The sequence below is a fragment of the Meriones unguiculatus genome, chromosome 8 (assembly GCF_030254825.1).
Source record: "Meriones unguiculatus strain TT.TT164.6M chromosome 8, Bangor_MerUng_6.1, whole genome shotgun sequence".
Lineage (NCBI taxonomy): Eukaryota > Metazoa > Chordata > Mammalia > Rodentia > Muridae > Meriones > Meriones unguiculatus.
The window spans coordinates 93,276,017-93,301,199 of NC_083356.1; the positions used below are offsets into that span (position 1 = coordinate 93,276,017).

At 38.0% G+C, this 25,183-nt stretch overlaps 1 protein-coding gene across 1 annotated transcript in view; it reads right to left on the bottom strand.

Annotated features, from left to right (window-relative positions):
- Window positions 1-223: 223 nt before the first annotated feature.
- Window positions 224-25,183, bottom strand: part of Stam2 (signal transducing adaptor molecule 2) — a 42,552-nt gene continuing 17,592 nt past the window's right edge. The window contains exons 2-14 of the mRNA XM_021654767.2: window positions 24,574-24,658; window positions 23,507-23,582; window positions 23,300-23,398; window positions 22,111-22,257; window positions 20,469-20,538; window positions 19,621-19,807; window positions 14,539-14,633; window positions 12,482-12,564; window positions 12,265-12,352; window positions 10,754-10,808; window positions 8,113-8,263; window positions 5,398-5,564; window positions 224-2,973 (exon numbers count right to left, since the gene is read on the bottom strand). Of these exons, the coding sequence (XP_021510442.1) occupies window positions 2,745-2,973; window positions 5,398-5,564; window positions 8,113-8,263; window positions 10,754-10,808; window positions 12,265-12,352; window positions 12,482-12,564; window positions 14,539-14,633; window positions 19,621-19,807; window positions 20,469-20,538; window positions 22,111-22,257; window positions 23,300-23,398; window positions 23,507-23,582; window positions 24,574-24,658 (1,532 nt within the window). The 3' untranslated portion in view covers window positions 224-2,744. The remainder of the gene's footprint in view (window positions 2,974-5,397; window positions 5,565-8,112; window positions 8,264-10,753; window positions 10,809-12,264; window positions 12,353-12,481; window positions 12,565-14,538; window positions 14,634-19,620; window positions 19,808-20,468; window positions 20,539-22,110; window positions 22,258-23,299; window positions 23,399-23,506; window positions 23,583-24,573; window positions 24,659-25,183) is intronic.

The following is a 25,183-nucleotide window of genomic DNA, read 5'->3' on the forward strand; positions in this document are numbered from 1 at the left end:
CTTCTGGCCTCTGAGGAAACCAGGCATGCACATGGTGCACAGACTTGCTTGCAGACAAAACATCTACATACAGAAAACACGTAAAGTCTTTTTAGAAGGGAAAGATCCCTAAAGCCATCTTCCCCCTTTTTGCAATGTTGAGGGTCAAACTTAAAGCCTTCCATATGTGGAGAACGCACTCTACCATTGAGTTATTGCCCTAGACCAGCCACATTTACAAGTATTTCTCAAAATGTGGATGAAACTTTATTATCATCTTCAGTGTACAGTACAATCATTAGTCAAATATCAAGTACTTAAAATAGTATAATGGAAATACATCTTTAAATGCTAAGTAAAAAGATAATGTGTAGGTAATTTTGTAAACAAGCTACCAAATAAAAAGACAACATTGGCTGACTGTTGATTTTCCAAACATATCCCACTTTAACACTCAGGGAAATGTTTTATACCATAAAAGTCTATATATTTTTAGGATTTTTCTAATGTATCAAGATTTATATGAAAAATGAAATTTAAAATTTGTTAGAAAACATTAACTATGAACCCAATGTAGAAATCTGAAGGTAGATAGACTATTCCTTTGGCAGAAAATAAATAGCTACAAACATCTTAAGATAAGTACAGTTCACAGGATCATGGGAAGAAAAATATATCTTTACAGTTTGTATTAACTGAAAACCAGATCAATACAGATTTAATATCATTTTATGTTATCAATAACTGCAACACAAATTTATGAATGGAAAAAAATAAAATCTTTTCAGGAAGAAGAAATTTCTGCATATATTAACCTTCACAGACACCAATATACACTACTTATATACAGGTCATGTTGCAGGTCATATTCAAAAACAGATGAGCTTTACCGGCTGGTCCCCACTCAACGAGCACGCAGTATTCACACTGACTTAAGGGCTTCAACTGAATAAAGCTTTTATAATTTAGACAAGAACTAAACAGGAAATGCACAAATACTAAAGTTAGCTTATTAAACACAGTTTGGAAGAGAAAGGTAAGATGTGTTCATATATGCAAAAGTTATCAAGAGCACCTCTGGACTTTTCAGTTTATTTACTTAATATTTAAAGAACAGAAGGCTTTTTCAAAACAGCAAGGTGCCGTGTTGCAGTAATTCTTACAAGGACAGAAATGGGTTCCCCGAAAGGAAAATGCTGCATGGAAACAGAACAGGAGGGCTAGAGGCTGGAACACCTCCCAGTCTCTTGGATCTGAAAACCAGACACACACAAAACGCAGGGGCGCAGGTGCTGCTTGCTCTCTCTTCAGTGCTAGCCACTTTATGCAGTAATATGTTCTAGAATAAAGTTTCTTTGAAAAAAGAACATACTTACAATCAAATATCTGTAAATAGATAAATGACAAAATTTCCAAATTGTCTTCCAATAGATTTTTAATAGAAATATTAAGTGCTTAAAAATATAGATAGAAGTGCATTCATGCAAAAAATTTAAATTTAAAAAACTAAGCTTAGAACATTTTCTTACTCTAAGTATCATGTATCTGAAGCATTTGCATCCATGTTTTCTAGTCTGTGTTATGTAAAAAGTTGGTAAAATTAAGTAGTGTGCAGAGATTTAAGAGAAAATCCCCATGGGTTTGCCACCAACTCCCACAGTGTATGGGATCTTGCATGATGAACTAATTTAAAACATGAGCTTTAGAAAAACAGCCTGACCGCTGTCCTGTCAGGCTCCCTTGTCTACCAAATCACTGCTTGCTGCCACTGCAAAGGCTCAGAATTACTTCTGAGGAAATGCACAATTCTTTCATGACACGTGAAAGCTTGGCATGACAGCTTACCAATGGAATGTCAATCATTTCTGTAAGACAGTAACACGCCTACCTCACACTTAACACCCATGATGGTTTCTATCACATCGGATTATAAGGAGTGTTTCCTGGCTCAAGGAAGTGCACGGCAGGAAGGAAAGCCAAAGGACAGCATCCACTAACGTCCCTTGAAAAGGTCAACAGTGGCAAGTCTAAATACCAGGGACACTTGAACGAGAGCACGCCTTTCCTCAGGGAAGGCCAACAGTGGGTGGGGAATTCCTTGGTCCACTGCCATCAGAGGAATGGCTGACTGCTTCCCCATGTTTGCACTTACATGGTTTTCACTGTTAATAACAGAAAACATTTTTGTACCTTCCAAATTGCTCTGGCTTCTGTACAATTATATGCTAATTATTACTCAGCATAGCACTGAGAGCAAAACTGACAGTACTGCAAACACAACTGTAATTTAAGGAGCCAAAAGGAAATATGCTGGCAAGCTAGAGGCTTACACTGAAAGATGTTCGCCTTTTAAAATAACAGGGTGTGGAAAATTCAAAAAAGAAAAAAGTGCAGACAAAAATGTTTAAAGGTCTTCAGTGCTCCTCAAAAATCACATCTTAGAGGAAACAAAGTTTCTTTAAAGAAAAAAAATTTTACTCTCCTATCTCATACCATGTAGTGTCATAAGGCTATTCAGTGAGGGCCTAGAAAGTACAACAAAGCTAACTTGAAGCATCTTTAAGCTGCCTTTGATCAAAGATGAGCTTCAAGTAAATTGGATTAAAAAAAAAATCTTTTATGGCCTTCAGGGTAAGGTAGGGTGGGTTTTGTGCTTTATTTATGCATGGTTCTTTTTGACTGAGAGGGGAAAGTTTTCCTCTTTCACATGAGAAGCCCCTAGGTTCAGTTCACGTCTCTCACGATGCTCGGCAGCCGTGGTGTCTCTAAAGGAGAGGCTGCTGGTGGTAACTTGCTTGTGGCTGTGCGGCTGCAGGTGCAGGGACTGCCACTGGAAATCCAGCCAGCTGTGGCAAACCGGACGCTGTGTTCTGGAAAGAAGACACATCTGCTGACATTCCCATGGGCTGTGAGTAAGCAGTGGTCCCAGCAGCTGCCTGAAGATGAGGGCTCTGGTTCACGTAAGAAGGATTGGAAACAGTGTCCTGTCCAGTGCTGCAAATAAAATTTTACAAAGAAAATCATAAAAAATAAAAATAAAAAAAGAAAATCATATTTACTTTTGCTCAAGTTATGGCAACAGATCATCATGAAAACATGCCTTTTCCATCTTCTTTTAAGCTTATCTAGTCATCATACTGTTAATATGATGACTAGATATTGTCATTGGTTGGTTGACAATATTGATTGGTTGGCTGGTAGGTTTTCTGAGACAGCATTTCTCTGTGTAGCCCTGGCTTTCCTGGAACTCATTCTGTAGACCAGGCTGACCTGGAACTCAGAGATCTGCCTGACTCTGCCTCCCAAGTGCTGGAAAAAAAAGGCATGCACCACCACTGCATAATTTTTTATGTTTACTCAGAAAGCAGGACTAGAGAGATGACTCAGTGCTCGCTGTGAAAGCATGAGGACCTAAATCTGGATCCCCAGCTAACCCCAGGACAGGGCTACAATACAGGCTTCTTTGCCTGACCAGGCTAGCCAAAACAGAATGTTTCAGATTCGGTGAGAAACTGTATTGAAAACACTAGGTGGATTGTGCTGGAGAGATGCCTCAGCAATTAAGAGCACTGGTTACTCCTCCAGACGAGCCAGCTTGATTCCCAGCTCCCACAAGGCAGTTACAACCATCTGTAACTCCGGTTCCAGGGGATAATCCCATTTTGGGTTTGGAAGGCATCGGGCACACAAACAGTGAACAGACACTCACCCATACACATTATTATTTTAAACAAGTAAATAGTCGAGATGAGACCTAAGAAGACATCCTGACCTCTGGCCTCCACACATGCCCACGCGGGCAGCAAATCAGCAAGGTAAATGTACCCATCTAAACATACCTACACCACACAGGAAAATAAAGAAAAGAGAAAGGAGAGGGAGTGGCGGCAGGCACAAGATCAAGATGGGTGAGGAGGGTAAGGGTTTCCTACAAACAGTGAAGAAACTCAAGGAGCAGATAATGAAGACACAGAGAGAGGCCTAGCTACAAGCGGAAGAAAAAAATCTGGAGAAAGGCAAGCTGATCCTTCTACCTGACTGACTGACTGGTTGGCTGGTTGGTTAGTTGGTTGACTGATTCATTGGCCTTGCATTCAGAGGGATCTGCCTGCCTCTGCATCCAAAGACATTGCATTTTTTTATTTAAACCATGAAGTTCCATGCAGTAGTTACAATGAAGTATTATCTTTAGTCTTGCACATTATAAAAAAATTAAAAAAAAAATAAAAGTGCTAACAAAGCAGCAAAATGTAAGATTATAAGGCTTATTTAACTTCATTTCTCAGAAACCTCTCGCTCAAAAGTACTGAAAACACTAAAGATGCAAACTGTTTTTGTCAGCTTCAAAGAAAGCAGAGCCCTGCACAGAATGCAACTCCCTATCACCACACCCCTAAGCTTTCCTTTGACAAGAACTAAGCACTCTCAGAAACAGAACAATGTGCTCTGCCTGAGATCCCTGCACAGAATGCTTTACAGACTGATCATATAGACAAACTTACCCGTTCACACGCAAGTGGGAAGCTAACCATACCAAACTGTAGGACTTTGCTTTTCTCTTATTACTACTATAACATAAACTTATTTAAAACATTTAATTTGAAATTACAGCAAAAATGTTGCCTATAGCAGAGAATTAATGTTGATATATACCAGCTTTTTTTCCACACTTCCTACTGGTACCCAGAATAACAAAACTGTAACTTAACCCACAGATACAGGTTCATTTATTCTTCAGGTAGTCTTTAAATCATGGACAAAAAACGGACCTGAGGGCTACTACATATAATACTGAATACATATTTTCTGTGATAAAGTAAATAGAAAGGAAGATTTAAAATATGACTCTCAGAGAAATGCTTATATAAAGTCCAAACTTAGTTCCTTTTATGGGTGAAAGCAGTGACGTTTTGTTGTTTTTAAATATTTAGAAGTACATACAGGTACATGTCCCTGGCATTACTTTATTAGCTAATTAACCACAGCAAGTGCTAAGAACACCATGGCATCAATCCCTATGAAGGACCACTACAAAATATTTTGTCTAGAGTCTTAAACTGTGGGCTTAAATCTTAGCAACTATCAAGGTATTCATTGACATAAAGCAGCACCTTCCAATCAGTGAGAGAGAGCAGTAATGGCCCACTTCAGCCATTAAAAGTAAGAATGGGAGAGCTGAGCGCACAGCACACACCTTTGATTCCAGCACTCGGGAGGCAGAAGAAGATGAGCCTAACGACACAGTGAATTCTAGGACAGACAGGACTATGTAGAGAGACTGTCTCAAATAAACAAAGGAACAAACAAAAGAAGCATACAGCACAACAAAAGTAAAAATTGGAAATATTACTGTATGGAAAAGTCTGTAGGCTCTCATTCTAAAACTAAGGAAAATTAACAGAGCAAATCACAACTTACCTTAAATATGGAGTTTGGATGCTGTGTGCTGTTACTGAGTTCATATTTGGAGGCAGAGATCTTAGTGAGCCCATAGGATCAGGCCCTAGGCTATAGGTCTGAGCAACAGATACTTGGTGAACACTATGACCCAGGTAGTGTCCACCATGCGACTGGACTGGATATGTCTATTAATCAAAGAGAAAAAAGTGATACCTTGCTCTTTCATTTACTAAGCATATCTAAAACTTTAAGACATAAAGGAAATAAAATGTTTAATTATTTGAGTAACAATCTGACTCTACCAATTTTTCCACACTAGAACAAAAGGTGAAGAGCTTCCAACTTATGGTTGTCTAATCAGTGAATATTTGCAACGTGTTTAATTGTTCTTTGATTTTTGCAGGAGTTTAGAAAAAAAAAAAGAAGTGGGGGCTGTATTTTTAAGTAGAAGATTGGAATCTATGAAGAGAACCTATTAACAACATACATTTTGCCACAGAACCTTCCCTAGAAGGAAAGCAAATGATTACTCCACGTCACCATATGAATGACTCCCCCCAACTCCTACCTCTTGAAGACAAGGTTGAAAGAGAGGGCCAGGGCAGGGCACTGGACCCTCTCTGCCTTGTGTACCTTATCTCCTGCTGTGGTGGTTTAAATGAAAATGGTCCCCATAAGCTCACAGCACTATTGGCACTATTATGAGGCACTATTATGAGGTGTGGTCTTGTTGGAGGAATTGTCACTGGGGTTGTCTTTAAGGTTTCAGATGCTCAAGCCAGGCCCAGCGTCTCCCTCTTTTCCTGCTGCCTGCCAATCTAGATGTAGAATTCTTAGTTCCTTCTCCTGCGTCATGTCTGCCTGAATGCCACCATGCTTCCTGCCATGATGACAATGGACTAAACCTCTGAACCTTTAATCCAATCCCAATTAAATGTTTTCCTTTGTAAGAGTTGCTTGGTTATGGTGTCTCTTCACAACAATAGAAACCCTAACTAGGATACCTGCCTTCAGAAGATTAAAAAAAAAAGGGAGGAGGGGAGTTGTGAGGGTAAGACAAAATGCATCTTCAGGAAACTGCAAAAGGTCACTGGATTCTTGTGTATATCTATGCAATTTTCATAGTAACAGCTCCATAAGGATAGCGTCTATCTGCCTACTCATAAAGCATTCAAAAGCAATCCATATGTTTAATAAATACAATACAGTAGTAATCACTGCTCAAGTTTTATTTAAAGAAAGGATGACATTAAAACCTAGAATAATAAGAATGCCAAATGAACATTAAGCACAACAACTGGCAACCCACTGCTAAAGGCAGAGACTGGGGGAACAGATTTCTGCAGTTCACCATTTCTGATAAAGAAAAGTATCTTTATCAGGCATAACTAATGCTCTTATAATCCCCTCCACTCTTAGGACACACATTTTTCAAAACAACAGGAATTTTTGAATATAAATTCAAATAAACTCACACATGAATTAATAGAAGAGGCTGTGTGAAAAAGTAAACCTTAGAAAACCTTAAGGAGGAAAAGAAGAGCAGCTGCACAGACTGCAACAGGGAGACGTGGCACGGGAGTGGCCACCTTTACTGACCGAAGCAGACATACAGTTCTCTGTACAGTGGAGCAGACATTTCTACTTCATTCCACTTTCACAGCTGCAACAAGTATCTTTTATCTTTTTTTAAAACAGAAGTGATAGTGAATAAACTTCAGGAGTCTTTTTTTTTTTTTTTAAACCCAGAAATCCTTTCTAAGCTCATATGTAATTTTCAAAAGTTCAGAGCATGGCATATTTGATAAATGTTTCTTGTCTGGCATGACAGTTACCACAGTAACCATTTAAAAAAAAACTTAGCAATTATATTGTGTTACATCATCTAATTCATGCACCCACATTCTAGTTTTTCTCCTTGGTGTCTCCTTCACACTCTACTGCACACCAGTTTTCATAAATTAACATGAATTTTGCTCATCCATGCTTAATTTAAATTTAATTGGTCAAAATTTGAAAATGCTTCAAATGGGGATACTGGAAAAATTAAGTATGCTTGTGTCAGCTGGCAGGCACAATAACACGGAAGGTGCTAAAAATGCAAGGCTGCTAATGGGTAGCTTCTGGCAACTACACCTCACGGCTGTAGCAAGGCTTCATTACACAGACTTTTAAGTCATGAGTCTATGAAAATGTAAAGCATGCTCTGAGAATAAAAAAAGCTCATTAATTGATCTTTAAATAATTACCTAGGACAAATGCTTGGTGCTTGAGAGCTCATTTACCCATGAGTCCACCTCACAGTGAGGTGAGGACTTGCTGGAGAAAACAGGCACTGGGGCTTTTGAAGGCTGATCCCCAGACCCTTGTGTCTGCTTGCCAACTGCCATGGGGATGAAGTGGCTGTCCTCTACCACATGCTCTTTTGGGCCCAGGGCAATGGAGCTACTGACTATGAACTGATACATCTGAAATCAACAGGGCAAATAAACGTCTTCCTTTCAGTCGATTTTCCTCAGATACTCTGTCACAGTGAAGGAAAGGAGAAACAGGTCCCAGTTTTGATTTGTTTTTTTGTTTTGTTTTGTTTTTTGTTTATTTGGTTGTGAACCTAGCCTTTAAAGACTCTAGACTTAGTTTTATAATTTTACTCATGGACAATAGATCTTAATATTATGCTCTTAAACATTTCCTTTTTTAAAAACACAAACCTTTCTTACAAGAAACACTCACCTGCACTGGGACCCCAGCTGACGGAGATGAGTAATGTGCTGGGTGGAGCTTTGAATAGACAGAGTACACAGGCACTTCATTCACCAGTTTGTTATACAGGTCCAGAGCTTCCAACACCTTCACGTTCAACTCAGACAGTTCTGAATGCCTCCTGATAGAGAAGGAAAGTATTTTCACAGAAATGTCAATGACTGTCTAAGTTTAGTACATTTCTATTCATTCTTCAAAAGGCTCTTTTCATATGCAATAAAAGGATGGTCACAAAAAGTCCTTATAGTGAGCCTTATAAGTCTTCCTAATAATATGAAAAGGTTAGCTCTACATCTCATAAATTGCAATCAATTCATAATTTTGGCACTAGAATTTAGTTTAATCAGTATAGATTTATGATGAAAATCAAATTACAAAAAGAATAGTCTATATTTCAGTAAAAGTCTATGTCTTAATATATATCTCACTAACACAATGTGTAGGTGAGATCCAGAGCTCCTATGTAATATACTGTGGCTTAAATAAGAGCATTCTGGAAAAAAAAAAAAATCAGACACATTTTAACTTAGATTGAAGAAAGGACTAACTAAATATTTAAATATTATCAAGAAAACACAAGGAAAGCCAATATACGCATAAGCTACTCACCACTGTTTTTTATAAATTTAGTACTTTTGAGGAAGTAAATTAAAACCAGACATTTTATTGTATAACAACAAATCTAAACAAGCATTTACACATTCACAAGGAAACTCATGGTAAAAATCCTTCTGATTTGGGAAAATTTTGCCTACTCCCCTTGGAGAAATAAATGACAACTTATAATCAACAAATCGGTACAAGTTAAAGTGCTACTTTTTGTGAAAAGGGCAACTTGATGGTAAGCAATTATTTAGGGAAGGCAGTAGAAAATCAGATTACAACAGTCTGACACATAATCGGAACAGGACAGCAGTATGAAATTTCAGTCTTTGTGATGACAAAGTGAAACGTACAATTTAATTGTCTAACAAGAGAGTTTTATTCTTACTCCTACACCCTGTAGGAATAGCAAACCGTTGCTGATTCATTCAAGGAAAAAATGGTTTACATTTATCTTTGGATTCCTGACAGGACCAAACAATCAATGGGATTGAAAAGCGCTGTCCAGGACAGCAGCTGCAGATGTATGCATTGCTATGAAACATTGACACCAGCTAGCCAACTCACTGCTGAATGGCCAGCCCTCGTTCAAAGGTAACTGACATGAGAAATGGGAGCTGAGGTTTAATTCCTTCAGGTATTTTTCTTTAGTGAAATTCTTTTTATTTAACAAAAGTTATGTTATACTGTCACATCTTCCATGATATAAATGACATCATGTCATATCAACAAGTATTTATCAATAGCAGTGATTTCTACTATGAAATAGAGAATGTTTAATTTTGAAAAACAATTTCACGCTGAAAGGCATTTTAGCTAACTGCATTCTTATGGTTGTATTATCAAATCGTTCCTATGGACAGCATTGTGCTGAATATCACAACATCTGATCACTGTGTATCTCCCCAGATTTATATGTACTTCAAATGACTTGAGTAAAGAATAATTTTAGGCCCAGGAAAATGTGTGCCTACACTCCTGCTGGTCATTTTCTTTCTCAATTTTTCCATTCTGATTAATCACTAATATGTTAGTAGCAGATGTGTAAGTAGTCGATTGGTGCCTTCTCCAAAACCATGATCAATTATTTTGTTTTAGTAAAAACACAAAAGACTTGTAAAAATATGCTATGGAACAGCTGGAGAGATGGCTCAATGGTTAAGAGCCCTGGCTGCTCAAGGACCCAGGTTTGATTTTCAGCTCAAACCACCTGAACCTCTAGTTCCAGGGGATCTGATGCCCTCTCCTGGCCTCAGCAGGCAACAGGGACATACATGGTGCACAGCTGTACATGAAGAAAAAACACTTATACACATAAAATAAAATAAAAATAATTTTTAAAAAGGTTATGGAAGAAATAATTTTTTCCATGAATGAATCATCATGTTTGCCATTCCTACTTAAAAAAAAATCTATTAGAAAATTACACAACCTAACTCCTTTCTTCTTATATTATTTCTATAGCAGTTCAATCACTAGGGGCTGAAAGGGAGGGACTTCAATCCTCAAGCTTCTCCACCCAGGCTTAGAGATGCTGGGGAATGAAGCGTCTTGGAAGCCCGTCCACCACCAGTGCTGCCCCTTCCCAAGAACAGCAAAACCAGGACGAGCGGGAAGTGGCAGGGTAGCAGGGGCAGAGACATGACAGGAAACATGCATTCAGTTTCTCGAATTAGGGAAACTGCGCTTGCTATGTTCACAAATGTCACTCTTGGGTCTACAGCAAGTCAATGCTTACCTAAAACACCCATTTTTATTTTGTCCTCGATTCACTTTATTCTTTATTACTCAATTCCAGCCCCCAAAATAAAGTAACTGGTGTGACAAAAATGCAGGAGTCCACGGTTCTATGCTTATCACATTACTGCCATTGATGAAAATTGCATTCCCCAAATAACGAGCACTACCAGCAGCCAGCTAAGAGCTGCAGCTAAACAATAACTGCAGGAGACGGTCCAGGTCCACGAGTACTTTCACCAGTTGTAAGCTCGCTCAAAACAGACCTTACCTATCAATCTCTTCAAGTTTCTCATCTATCATTGGACCCATCTGTTGACAAATATCTGCAAGACATAAATAATTACAAATATAGAAACTAAATGTAGTTTAAGTCGGTTTCAACAACCTTTAAACAAGAGGATATACGTCGCCATACAAAATACAGAGAAATAAGCTTATGCTAGAGAAGAGATGACAAAAGATCTATTTTCAGTAACATTGATAGCACCTCTACAATGGACAAAAGGCAAGGTCAAAGTTAGAATAAAAATCCCATCACGATCCTGGAGTTATTAGCCAAGCTTATAGGCTGTTGCAGCTATCACAAAATTTGAAGAGTATCTACAGAACTACTAGCTAAGTAAAGCAAACCTGATCCATATGTACAACATACATACACATGTGCACAAGCATTAAATAGGAACATTTTTCACTCATTTAAGACTTTTTAAAATGCAGGGCTGGTAAGGTGGCTAAGCAGTAAAGGAGCTCACTACACAAGCCTGGGAACCTGAGTTTGATCCTTCGAAATTACATATGGAACAGAGAACCAGCTCCACCAAGATCTCCTCTGGCTTCCCCATGTGCACATGCATGCTCACCCACACATACAGCATGCACATACACTAATAAAAATATAAACACTTCTTACAGTTCCAAATGTAAAAACACATATAATGGGAAAATGCTCCATATTTATAACTAAGCTTTCTTCTATAAAAAAAATTAAGATTTAACTATTTCCTGTATTTTTTTCCAAAGGTAATTGGTTTTGGTTTTGTATATGTGTGTGTGGGTTTTTTGTTTTGTTTTGTTCTGTTTTGTTTTTTTGGACAGGCTCTCACTCCATAGTCCAGACTGGCCTTGAACTCATGACTGCTCTTCCTGCAATCTTCCTGCAGGAATTACACATACAATCCCCTTATGCCCAGATCCCCAAAGTACTGGGCTTTTTTGTTTGTTTGTTTCTTTGGTTGATTGGTTTTTGGTTAGAAACCCAAGAAGGGTTCTTAAAACATAAAAATGTATCTGTTTTTGCTTTAAACTTTTAGAAACTAAAGAATACAAAGACGACAAACAAAAATGAGCGCCTTTACAGTTTGGTTTGATGGATTTAATAAAATGTAACATTTTTTTTGTTTGGTTGTTTGTTTGTTTCTTTGTGTAGCCACGGCTGTCCTGAAACTTATTCTGCAGTCCACCTGCCTCTGCCTCCTGAGGGCTAGAATTAAGAGTGTACTACCACCACCCGACTATGAAGTTATTTCTAATCCTGCCTTTTCTTTGGCCAATTTCACCAATGATTTTACAGAAATACAAAGACTCCCTTCATGAAATGGATACGGCTGTGACAATACCTTTCAAGAGACATTTCCACTACTTTATTATAAAGATCTGTTTCTCACCTGAATTTCAAATCTCAAATAGCAAACAGGGTCAGAAAAAAAAAACCTGAAGACACCATAACAGGTAATACATATGCTAAGCTATGTTAAGGTGAGCTCAGTATGAACTAAATACCTTCTAAGTCCAAGAGGTCTTGGGAGTCGGGTTTTGAATCTTTTGGATCTATGCTCTGGAGAACCTGCAGGGCTCTATCCATTTTATCCTAAAAGTCAACCGGAGACAGTAAGAATACAAAGAGTTAACTTCGGTGGATAGAAAGGCGCTGTTCACAGGCATTCACAAAGAACATTTTTTAAAAATCTTGGTAATTTATTAAACAAAAGAACAATACCTCATCTATATAAATAGGCTCAGGCTCTGATTTTTTAATTTCCTCCACATCATCATCGATTACATTCAATTTGTCCACCGTTGCTACGGAAACAAAATGAGTTTTAAGTTCTTCAATATTTACTTTGGCAATTTAGTCGTTCATTTCTAAGTGGTCTATTATTATCCATAGGAAAAAAGTGGAAGCTCCTTAGTCATCACACTTCATAATCAATACATCACATCAGACGTTCATTCACGCCACAATATTTACTCAGCACTCACAGTGTGCCAGACCTCCCTCCTGGAACTTACACACCAGTGCATAGATACAAAGATCTGGTGTGCATGGAACTTACATTCAAGAGGAACAGTGAAGAGCATTTGTGGGCACTGTCACAACAGCCACCATCCTGAAAACTGAATGTTACCACTGGTGCGAATAAATATATAAACGAATAGATTCTTATACTATACGTAAGCCAGCTTCACTTATAACTGTAAGTTCCATCTACATGCTGACTTCTAGAAATAGAAAACTCAGCCTGTATTTCCTATCTGAACAAAATATAGACCTGACTTACCCTAATTCTGACAGTTAAAATAGTACAAAGCTACAGCAACAAAAAAGTATTCATAAAGAAGATGTTGAAAAATAATTTATAAATACACATAACCTGAAAACTACCTAATAAAAGTTCCCTGGAGCACTGTTAGAATGTACTCAATTTTAACTAAATTTTGATGGAAACTAAGTTATTCTTTAAAAAAAAAAATGTAACCAAAGGATGAGGTCCAGCAGACAAGCCACTTAAGGGTTTGGCTACCTGTGAATTATATTTAAAGACAGCTCAACAAAATACAGGGGTAGTAAGATTAAACCATCTCTTACCATTTAAAAATAACGTTACTGAAGAGAGGCTAGGATCAAACCTACAGACTGCACAGACTAGTAAATAATTTTACTGACCTATGCTCCTGGCTGGATATTTTAGTGTTAAACAGCAGGTCCTGCTCTTTCAACTAAGCCAACGAGAAAGTCACTGTATAGGGTGTCTTCTGTTTTATAAAGTTATCTGGGAAGTTCCCAAGGCTCCTATCCACTAAGAAAGCCAGAGAGAAAGCAATGTACTCTGCATCAACCTGAGTCTCTCCTCACCCAACTTCATTTCTCTGAATGCTTCACTCTACACATGTAAACACTGTACAAGATGCATGAAATTTGAACAGGGAGGGTCAGCGCTGCCTCAGCAGCAGTCTGAATGCACTCCAGACGAGAGGCCTTAGAATTCTGGCTTTCTCCCGTACTAGACAAGCCTCTTCACCTCAGCCTTCTTCATCAGGACAGCAAAAGCACTGACTTCACAGGTGTGAACAATGTGAGCGTGCTGAAGGACTTAGCCAGCTGGCTGTCACCACCAGCATTACTTTAAGCTCCTTCTGGGCAGTTAAGATCTCCCACAGCATTCCTGGAGAACGAATGCTGACTACACAGTTTACAGTTGCAGGTGAAGGTCGGAGACCTACAACCCTATCAAGGTGGAATGAAATGTAAAACTTAAGGACTCACAGGCCTGTCATCTTGCTCGGCACTTGCTGCTAAGACCCATGTGGTATCCACCTTTGCTATGGCTTCAAAAACATTGTGTACAAATCAGACACCAATTGCTTCTCAAGTTTTGATTTAAATAATTAATTTATGTAATCATCAATACACACATCAACACTCAAAGGATTTGAAACACAACTCCTGGGACTAATATGAGATAAATTAATTCCTTTCTCTAGTTAAGAAGTGAGTTAAGTGGAAAGGCCTAGAGACACAATTAAAAGGAAAGTAAATATTAACGCCTCAACCCCCCCCCTTTACCCTGGCTGGCCAGGAACTCACTATGTAGACTAGGTGAGTCATGAACTTACAGAGACCTGCCTGCCTCTGCCTCCCAAGCGCTGGGTTAAAGCTACGTGCCACCACGCCCAGCTCCCATCTAGTCTCAAGTGTCAATAGTAAAATCCAAGGGAAAATAACTTTAATAGATTGACATTTCTCTGAGAAAACAAAGCCCTTTCTTAACTTACCTGCCTCAGACTCTATGTTTAAGTTAGTCGTTACAAAGTTGGAAGGGAAGAGCCCTATTCCTCTGTGACTTTCCCCTTTCCACCAGTTGGCATCACTGTAAACAGAGCATAAAAAAGGTCATTTATTGTTCTCCATGCTGTCAAGAAAAAACAAAACAAAACAAAAAACAGTTACAGTACTTTTACATTTTAGTTTCCATATAACTATAAGTAAAAGTTGTTTTCCTTCCCTAGACACAGTGGGACAAACCTGTAATCCTAGCACTGGAAAGGCAGAAATATTTTTTCTTAAATTAATGAAAATGGTTTAAAAATACAAATCAAAGAAAATCTATATCCCCATATCTAAATTTTGAAGCAATTTCCAGTGCCTAAACCCCAAGCCAAACCCCATCCTTCCACACTACCAGCATCCAGGCTGGACGGCAGCTTTCTCACCTGTCTGTTTTCCACTTCCACATATACAAGACAACTAAACTGACACTTGTATGGAGACATGTGTTACTCCACAGAGTTTTTTAGTTTTATGACTAATACTTCCCGATCCCACTCATCTCTGTTAAAGTTCTATCACAAGTGCACATCACATTTAATGTAAACTCGTGTCTGTGAAGATGATATTTACGGGTCATTCTAGATCACTCCCAGTCTCTCTACATTATAAAGACTGAATAGTGCAAGAGAGGTGGTGGTAGATGACTTTGTAGAAGCAGGTGGATCTTTGAATTTGAGGCCAGCCTGCCTACAGAGGGAGTTCTAGGACAGCCAGGGCTACACAGAGAAACCCTGCCTCAGAAAAAAACAAAACAAACAGAAAGGACTGAATAGTAACCATTCTGATTAGAAGGCCCATAAGCAACAACTGTTTTAGGTTTGTTCAACAGTGATCTGCAAGCTAGGTGTGATACATGTATGCCTATAGTTCTTACTACTGAAAGAATTACGTAGATCCAGGAGTTCAAGACCAGCCTGGACAAAATGCTAATACACTGACACTGTTTCAAAAAAAAAAAAAAACCTGAGGGATGGGGGTGGGGGAGAGGACAGACATGCAAACAAAACCACTTGCTGGCTCATGGGATATAAGCATGCTCAATTTTACAGATATTGTCAAATGTTCATTAGAAAGACTGTGGCTGTTCATGGTCCTTTCCCAAGGAGCATGTGAAGAAGTCATTTTTCCACTTGATAACTGTTCACCCCTACAACTGATACCAAAAGAAGGCTAGTCATACTGCATCATGTTCATCTGCCTTCTCCAAGCAAGCAGCCACCCGTAGTGACTGCCTCTTCCACAAACTGCTTATTCTTTTGAGACAGGGTTGCCAAATGTAGCTTTGGCTTACAGAACTTGCTCTGTAAACGGCTTGTTCTTATCTTTGCCCATTTAGCTTTTCCTACAGGATCATAGGTATTTTTTCATGGATTGAAGTTCTTTATGTACTTAGAATGTAAGTGCTTGTCTGAATTAAGACTACCTGGCTCAAGCCTCTCAGGAAGAGAGGCAGGGCAGATCTCTGTGAGTTCGAGGCCAGCCTGAACTATATAACACAAGTTCAGGACAGCCAACACAGAGAAACCCTGTCTCAAAAAAAAAAAAAAAAAAAAAAAAAAAAAAGACTGCCCTACCCCCAGGCTGATTCAGTAATCTTTTCTCTATGTCTTACAAGTTTAATCTATCTTTCCTTTCTCTGCCCTGAATTACCAACTCTGTTGCCCTACAGATTTGTCTAATGGCTCAGATTTTCTTGTCTATTTCCCATGTTTAGGTCACTTAATTCATCTGGAATCAAACTTCTGTGTGAATCAAACTTCATTTTATTGTTGAAGACCCAATCCATGCTAAAAATTAGTAAGAGTTCACCTTAAGCAAACAAACCTAATCTATAGTATCCTAACTGTCAAACGGCAAGTTGCATCTGTTCATGTGCCTATTTCAGTATGGCACTCTGTTCCAACAATCCAGTTTGCTTTCTGTGGCTGCAGTTACCTGTAGTCAACCACGCTCCAAAACTACTAAGAGAAGAAGATTGCAGAAATCAGCATTTCCGAAGTTTTAAATTGCACGTCATCTGCCTAGGAAGTGTATCATAGGTCCAATACATCCATGAAAAGTCCACAACCCTCCTGCTGCCATGATATTTTACTTACTGTATACCATCACACTTACAAATTTGTTGGAAAAAAATTTCAAAAGAAGCTTAAATGGAAATGCAACTAATTTATGTGCTATGAGAAAACCAAAATCTTTACAATACTAAAATTTATCATCTATTTGTATGTTTATAAATATAATGTGTATTTTTATCTCTTAACTACCAAAGAATTTTAATTTCTTCATAGAGGTGTTACACACCTTGTGCAGGTCATGTATTACTAGATCACTTTATTTGTTTCATAAGTAAGTGTGTGTGTTGAGTGTATGTATGTGCACCACATGCATGCAGGAGCCTGAGAAGGTCAGAAGGGGCGCTGGACCCCTAAAACTGGAATTACAGATGGTTGTGAGCTGCTATGCTGATCAATGAAACAAACCCAGGTTCTCTAAATCCTCATACCTATAAGAACAATTTTTGTTACTATTACGAACGACATCTTCTCTACATTTTCTAACACCCCACTGATTTTTGTATATAAAGTTTGCAATAATAACCCTAACATAAACTTAGTTGTTTACTCATACCACTGATTTTCTTGGACTTTCCACACAGACTGTCACTGTTATCTAGAAATAACCCTTTTTGTCTACTGTCTAGAAATCTCATGTGCCAAACTACGATTCTTAAAGATGCTTTTGGTTTTCTTTTTCTTTTTAGTAAGACTAGGAACTACATCCAAAGGTCCTTCATACTCAGTACAAACTCTTAACACTGAGCTTCCCACTAAGGAACAATCTTAGGATTAATGGTGAAGCAATCTTTGTGACTCTGAAGCATTTCATTTACTGAGTTCCACAAAGATATGAAAGAGCTATCCATTATGTAAATTCTTAAGATCTGAGATGTTATATGCTAATTTCTACACAGGAGAGGACTCTGAGTGAAAACAAGGTCTCCTCACTTTTATCTGTCGGGTATTTGGCTACAGCAAAGAGAAAAGAAACCGACAGTAACTTCTTAAGATTGAAGATGACACTTGTCAAGAGGAAAAGGAAATTAGGCTGTTAAAATAAAAACAACATTTTCCTGCATTCATTATGGAAAAATAAGAAAATAAAACAAACAAAAACCTACTTTTTTATTTTGAGATTTAAAAAAAAAGAGCAAGATTAAGGTTATCCTATTTGGTTTTAGGTCTTGGACAGGCAAAAGAATTCATCTAAAAGCGCTTCCCAAGTCTGACGACCCGTTTGATCCTAGGACCCAATGGTGGAAGGAAAAAACTAACCATCTAACCATCACACACGTGACATAGCACACATGTGCCCCTCCCCATAAATAAATAAGTGTAAGTCTCAGAATCCAGGAAAACTTGAGCCTTTCTCTTCAGCTATAAACTCTAACCAAAACAACTCTTCTGACGACTCATGCAATGACAGTGGTGAAAGGAAAGCAATACCCTTGATGGTTAAAATCTCACATGAGAAAATTGTGTCTATCATAAGCAAATAAGCAATAAATCCAGAAACTGCAGTGATACTGTCCTAATCACTTTCTTAAAGTGTTTTTACTTTTTAGTCAACCCTTCTGTTTAGGGCTCAGACTCTTTTCAGTGTCGTACAAAAATTTTTTACAAGTCACCCCAAGGAGCCCTTAGAATGTAAGTACTTAGTAAGTACTTAGCCCTCAGAATGTAAGTAACTCAGTGGCAAAGCACTCCCCCAAACGTACAAGGCCTAGGTTTAATCTTTAGAAGTGGTAAACATGGAGCACCAACACTCCGAGATTCACATGAAATAAAGCAGCCTGGGCAAGCCTCCTATACCACACATCTACACCAATTGTAAAGTGGTTCTCCGTGGCCTGAGGCAGCCTCTTTCATGGTATCACCACATTCTGTCTTGCATATCACTGTCTACACAGTCATTTTAACACCCTTACTTACTTAAGTTTCATAAAAACAGAACTGTGTCCTCATTCATTTTTTATTATAAGTAGTCTATTACATAACATTTTCACTATAAATACTTACAGCAGAAAAGCAAAAACCACATGAAAGTAGCCACTTAAAAATAGGCTAGACTGGGGCCAGCAAGATGGCTCAGCGGGGTAAGGTGGAGCCTGACAGTTTGAGTCTGATCCCCAGAACCACATGGTAAACTCTTGCCAGTTGTCCTCTGACCTCTACATCACACAGTGACTGCACATATTCATGCACACATGCATGTGTGTGGACAAATAAATGTGCTCTACAAAGTAAAACCACTTATCTTTACTTCACTAGTCTAGGAAAGCAGGTGTATGTGTCATCTCTGTTCACACAGGCTATCTGGTCTCACTATTGCAAAGTTTTATCATCTTAAAAAAAATTATTACATTCATTTATCTGTTTGTGTGTGTGTGTGTGTGTGTGTGTGTGTGTGTGTGTAGGTCAGAAGACAACTTGCAAAAGACAGTGCTCTCCTTCTAGCATGTGGGTTCCAAGGACTGACCTCAGGTTCTCAGGGTTAAAGAGTTCTGACCCACTGAGGCAACTCACAAGACCGTATCTACTTCTTTTAAAAGCACAAATACATTCATGCAGAAATTTCAGTTCTATAATATCAACATTTGGGAAACTGAAACAAGAGGCCTTGGAGGCCAGGCCAGCCTGGGCTACACAGTAAGAATTTGTCTCCAAAACAAACCAAAAAAAGAGTAAAGAACCCAATGAGGCTCAAAACAGTTTTATCTATTTTTTTCTTAGAATTTTAAATAATAAAGAAATTGTGAGGGGAATAGGGTAGTAGTATATGAGGACTGGGGAGGACCAAGTGAGGCTTTTCACTGCTCTGATCAAGGTTCTTACTGCTACTCTAATCATCAAGAAAATACTGTGTTATTTGACTAAAAGTAAAAAAGTGAGTATTTATGATCCTCAGCTAAATATACTGCATATTTTCAGAATATCACACACAACACACACACAAAATGTAAAACATACCTGTCATCCAAAACAGTAATAATTTCACCATGTTTAAAGGTGAGTTCGTTGTCCTCAACAGCTTCAAAGTCGTATAAAGCTCTGACTCTTCGTGCAGTCTTATTATTTAACTGACTTTCTGCAGGTGGGTACAGAGCCTTTGTCTCTGTATATTGCTGCTTTTGCTCTTGCAATGATAATTCGATAGCTAGTTGAAAAAATTAAAATGCAAAGATATCCAGAATTAATTTTAACATCTAAAGAGCTTTTTAAAAACATTACATAACAATATTATACTTAACAATAAATCAAGTGTATATTTTCTTTTTTTCAAGACAGGGTCTCACGTAGCCTTGAGCTCCCTACGTAGCTGAGGGTGATCTTTAACTCCTAATCCTCATCTCCGTCTCTCAAGTACTCTCAAGGCATATGCCACTAAGCCTGACCAAACAAATACTAAACAGTTAAATTCATGAGGGGCCAGGGACACATGACATTAAAAAAATAACATTTTTGCTCATCGCTTATTATCACAGTCTCAATCTACAGCAGCTATTATTTTTATAGCAAACAGATTGTGACATTATAATATGGGTAGCTTTCCATATAGGACAAACCATGAACATATTTCTGTGCCTGAGTCATAACTTTGGCATTAAGAAAAGGTGAAATGTAATCTCTCCAAAGGTAGAACATCAAATATATATTACTAAAAAATAAAATGAATTAGGTTCATCTTATGTCATTGGTTTTCTTGACTTTTAAGACCCTACAGCTTTTAGATTTGAGTTAATATAATTTTTCTTTCAATAAAACTTCCTGGTGAAGCTATTTTCAGCAACCCCAAATTATCATGCTCCATCTCTTACCTTTAGCTATGTCCTCATCTTCTTTGTTTTTGTTCAATGATGTACCGTTTTTGGCAGCAGCCGAGACAGTCTGTAAGCGTATGAGTAAAATGAGCACAACTACCCTTTCAAATGAAGCATAAAGCTCTGTAATTATGTGCAGATGCTAATTTAAAAATACTGATAATTCAATTTAAAAGTGAGGTTCTTCATGATCATTTAAGTAGCTGTTTTGAAATACTAACAGTAAACACCAGTGTTCAAGAAAACATAAATGCACCAAAGGCATACAGTGACTAATATTTTACATAAATCTAAGTATCTGACATAGAACTTGGCATAAGAAAGTACTGAAATTTTTTACAGAATGAACTTTCTGACATGGACTGCTGAAGGTCTCTTATTCAGGGGAGGCACTTGGGCGCTCTGGCTCAGAGCTGAGTGGCAGAGAATACATCAACTGGGGTACACCTCAAGTTCCCTACAGCTCACAGAGGTTAGAGAGAAGTAGCCTTTCTGACTCCACAAAGGACGAGAGAAGGTACTCTTAAGTGTAATGGTACCTGAGACAGGTGCCTGGCGCTCTGAGCCATCAACAGTTCTTTAACTCCCATTTTTGAGAGTGACATGCAGAAACGGCAGGGTTATTACTATTAGACTTTCGCACCCTCCCTCCCTCCCTACTACAGCTATCCTCATGTCTCCAAACGAGTCTCTGGTCTTACAGTTCTACTCAGCACATTGGTTTCTTACCTTTGGCATATTCACTTTTTAACAGGCAATTCTCAATTCCATCAATCTGTTCACATCAGCCCTTTCCCATCAGATCTCTTCTTCATTACACTCTACCTAACATAACACATTCAAATCTCAAAATTCTTCCTCTCTAGGTCCTCACCAATCTGTAGTCCTCCTTTCTTCTTGGTACTAAGACAAACAACAACTAGTCTTCATCCATCAGCCCTTTTTTATCACTTTTAATTTAAATTAGTAATTTGTTTCAAATATATGACCACTTTCAAATTTATCATAAATTTCTTTTTAAAATTTTAACTTATGGGAGGGCAACAAGTATGAGGTCAGAAGAAAACTTTTGTGAGCTGGTTCTCATCGTCCATTTTTACCTGGTTCCTGGAACTGACCTCACATTTGTGTGGCAAGCCTTTTACCCACTCAGCTGTCTTACCAGCCTCTTATCACTGACTTCTTAAACATAAGGCTGACTTGAACATCCTATGCTTTTCGTATGATCCCAGGCTTTAGAGTAGCATTTGATACAGTATTTGCATCTGTTTTGCTTTTTAAATTTCTGGTACTTAGAAGAAAAATACTGAAGGTATTATTACTAAATGTATACTATGCAAGTGCTACATTAGACAGACTCTCAGGGAAGCAGAGGGGAGCTGGCAAGACATTCCTTGCTAAGAGCAAGATGGCTCAGCAAGTGTTCACCCACTGCCATGCCTGACAACCTGAGTTACATCCCCAGGACCCACAGAGTAGAAGGAGGTAACCAATTCCCATAAGTTGTCCTCTGACCACAACTCTCTTGCTTAGACACACACACATACACACACATAACCCACAGCCCTTGCTATATTTTATATAAGATATGTATCTTCAAACAGTAGAGGAACAACCATGTTCTACATTAATCTCTCACCTGGGAACCTGCTGAAGGAAAAGTAACTCCTTCTTCTTTCATAGATTTAATAGTTGCAGATATCAGACTAAATTGGGGGTCCTTCTGGAATTCTTCTGACCATTCCACCATTAGAGATTTCAGTTTTTCACATACTTTAGGATGTGCCTTTTAAAGAAGTGGTAAAGAAAAAAAGGAATAAAAACAAACAAAAAACCCATATAGTTCAAGCACTTATGTTCATCAAGAGGGTTGGCAAGATAGCTTGGCAGATAAAAGTGTTTGCTGCCAAGTCTGACATATTGAGTTTGACCCCTAGAACCATAGAGAAAAGTGACTTCTCACAAGCTGTCCTCTAACCTCCATACATGTACTGTGGCATGTGCTTGGGTGTACAGCCACAAACATACACTCAAAAATTAAATGAAAACAACTTAAATTTATTACCAGAAAGTCACCACCAAAATTCTCTTTAAGTATGTAAACACAAAGTGCAGTTTCTAGACTAGTTGAGCAATTGACAGATGCTTATCTCACTTTTAGATGTAGTTGCTTCATGAAAAAAAGAAATCACCCTTCCAGAACACTTCTTGCCCAAATACCTAGAAATACTTTATACCAAAGGCTATTTGCTCTATTTTCTTAATATTCTCATTATGAGATTAGGATTGTTGCATGAACTTGAGTAGCAGCATGAGAATGGTTGCTTCAGAGTTTATAGAAAACAGAAGGGGTACTTTGCTTTAACAGGAAGACCCTCTTTCTTCACCAACTCTAGTGGGAATCAGCAGACAATGACTGTGAAGTCTGGAGTTAAGACTCACAGACACCAGATCTGAGTCTCAACTATGACCCTTTCTAGCTATGTGATCTTGACAAAGGCAAGCTTTACGAGTGGTTAAAAATAAACAAGGCAGTCTATATAAAATGGCCAAAGTGACCAGACTTTAGCCAAGATGAGCTCTTAGCAATAATTACACATATATATGTTTTATATACCTATACAGCAAGGCTGCTATAACTTATCAAAAATCAAGGACAAGAAACTTTACCTTATTTAAAAGTGGTTTCTTTTTTTTTTTATTTTTTTATCAGTTACATTTTATTAACTCTAAAAGTGGCTTCATCAGTAATGAAATTTATTATACAAAATTAAATAATGCACAGAACATTTATTGGGCAATGACAAACTTTTCGCTTTAAAATTTACCTTATTTTTTATCACAGCACGTACTTCCGTTGCAAAATCACGGGAACATACTTCTAAATGAAATATCTTTCCACAGTTTGCCACACAAGCCCCAAGAAGCTATCAATTAAAATAAAAACAAATATATAAACATCAAAGTATTCTCTGACTTAAGTTACAAAGTGAATGCACTTTTTAAAAGGGTCAACTGATAGGACATTTACTTACAGTTAACGCCTGCAGAGCAACATGAGGGACCTTATGGTTTACCCTCTTCATTATGGCTTTTAGGCAATCTTTTGCTCTAAAAAAAAAAAAAAAAAAAAGAAAGAAAAAAAAAAGGAGAAAGTTAAGAATGTTCTGACAGTTTCAATTCAAATGTTAAGAATACAAGGTATTTCCTAACTAAAAGCTTTAAAAATAAAATTTTGCAAACATCTCTGTTAAGTCATAGAGTGCATGATTTTGCACTCTATGGTTCACAGATGTTATAAAACTACATATCCCAATATCAAGAGAAAAATAACTTTACCACAAAGCTAGTCAATATAGAGAACTATACCAAACAAATGCTTTTTCTCCAGAGAGACTGAGAATTCCATCAGCAAATTCTCATCCTGAAAAGAGCTGGCATATTTTGTCATAAAAGCTCACTGACACATGTGAATGTGCTATGAAAGCAGAGTGCTAGCACACTGCACACATCCCCTTCTCTTAGAGGAAACCTGAGCAGCTTAACAGCTGTATCCTACAAAAAAGCAACCACGTTTTTTTAACTTTCACTTTTCATTATGTTACATACTGTATTTACAAAGGCTCTCTTAGAAGTCTATGTAACAGGGAAATTCTTCCAATAGCCAATGTATTTCATGGTGAGCATGTATGCCTGCTGTGAAAGCCTTTATTTATCTATATATATAGATAATATTTTCTGTTCTTTTTTTTGGGGGGGGGGAAGCAGTTGAGACAGGGTTTTTCTGTGTAGCTCTGGCTGGCCTGGCTGGCCTCTAACTCACAAAGATCCAACTGCCTCTGCCCTGAGTGCTGGGATTAAAGGTGTGCACCACAACCACCCAGCACAGATCAGATTTTCTCAGGACAAAGTCAGTACAAAACCTGGCCTACTAGATCTCTTTATTTCTATCCCCCTGAACCAAACAGCTAGTTAAGTAAGTAGTCACTTAGCAAATTTAAATAAATGCTTCTATTAAAACTATCGTGTCAACGTCCTGTCCTTTCAAATTTACACTGTGAAGATACAGGCTAACCAAGCTCCTTACCCATGATCATCTTACCCATTGGGCACGCTTCCAACCCTGTCACAGATGTCCATAATCAGACTCCAGTCCTCTGTGGTGTTGTACTCATTTGTGGCTTTTTCTGTAAGATACATTAACAGATATAAAAATTAGAACATATCTTTTAAAAAAAACATTAAGATACCAATGAAGGCCAAGAGTTAAGAATCTACCTTTTCTCTAGACAACTATAAATGAATTTCAGAAAAGAATACACTTCTACTAACTTCACTTTGATTTTTACTTATATTCAGGGCCCTACTGGTCTGGAGAGATGGGTTGGTGATTAAGAGCACTTACAGCTCTTGCATAGGACCTCATATCAATTTCTAGCACCCATATGGTGGCTCACAACTCTCTATAACTCCAGTCCTAGCATGCCCATGATATACAGATATACATGCAAGCAAAGCACTCATTCTACACATTAAATAAATAAATCTAAGCAAAAAATAAAACAAAAGCTTGAACACACACACACACACACACACACACACACACACACTTATGCTTCATCCTGCCAAGAGCTAGGATTACAGACATGAGTTGCCAAGGCCAAATTCACTTCAGTTTTAAACTATATCCTATAATGACATGAACTAAAACT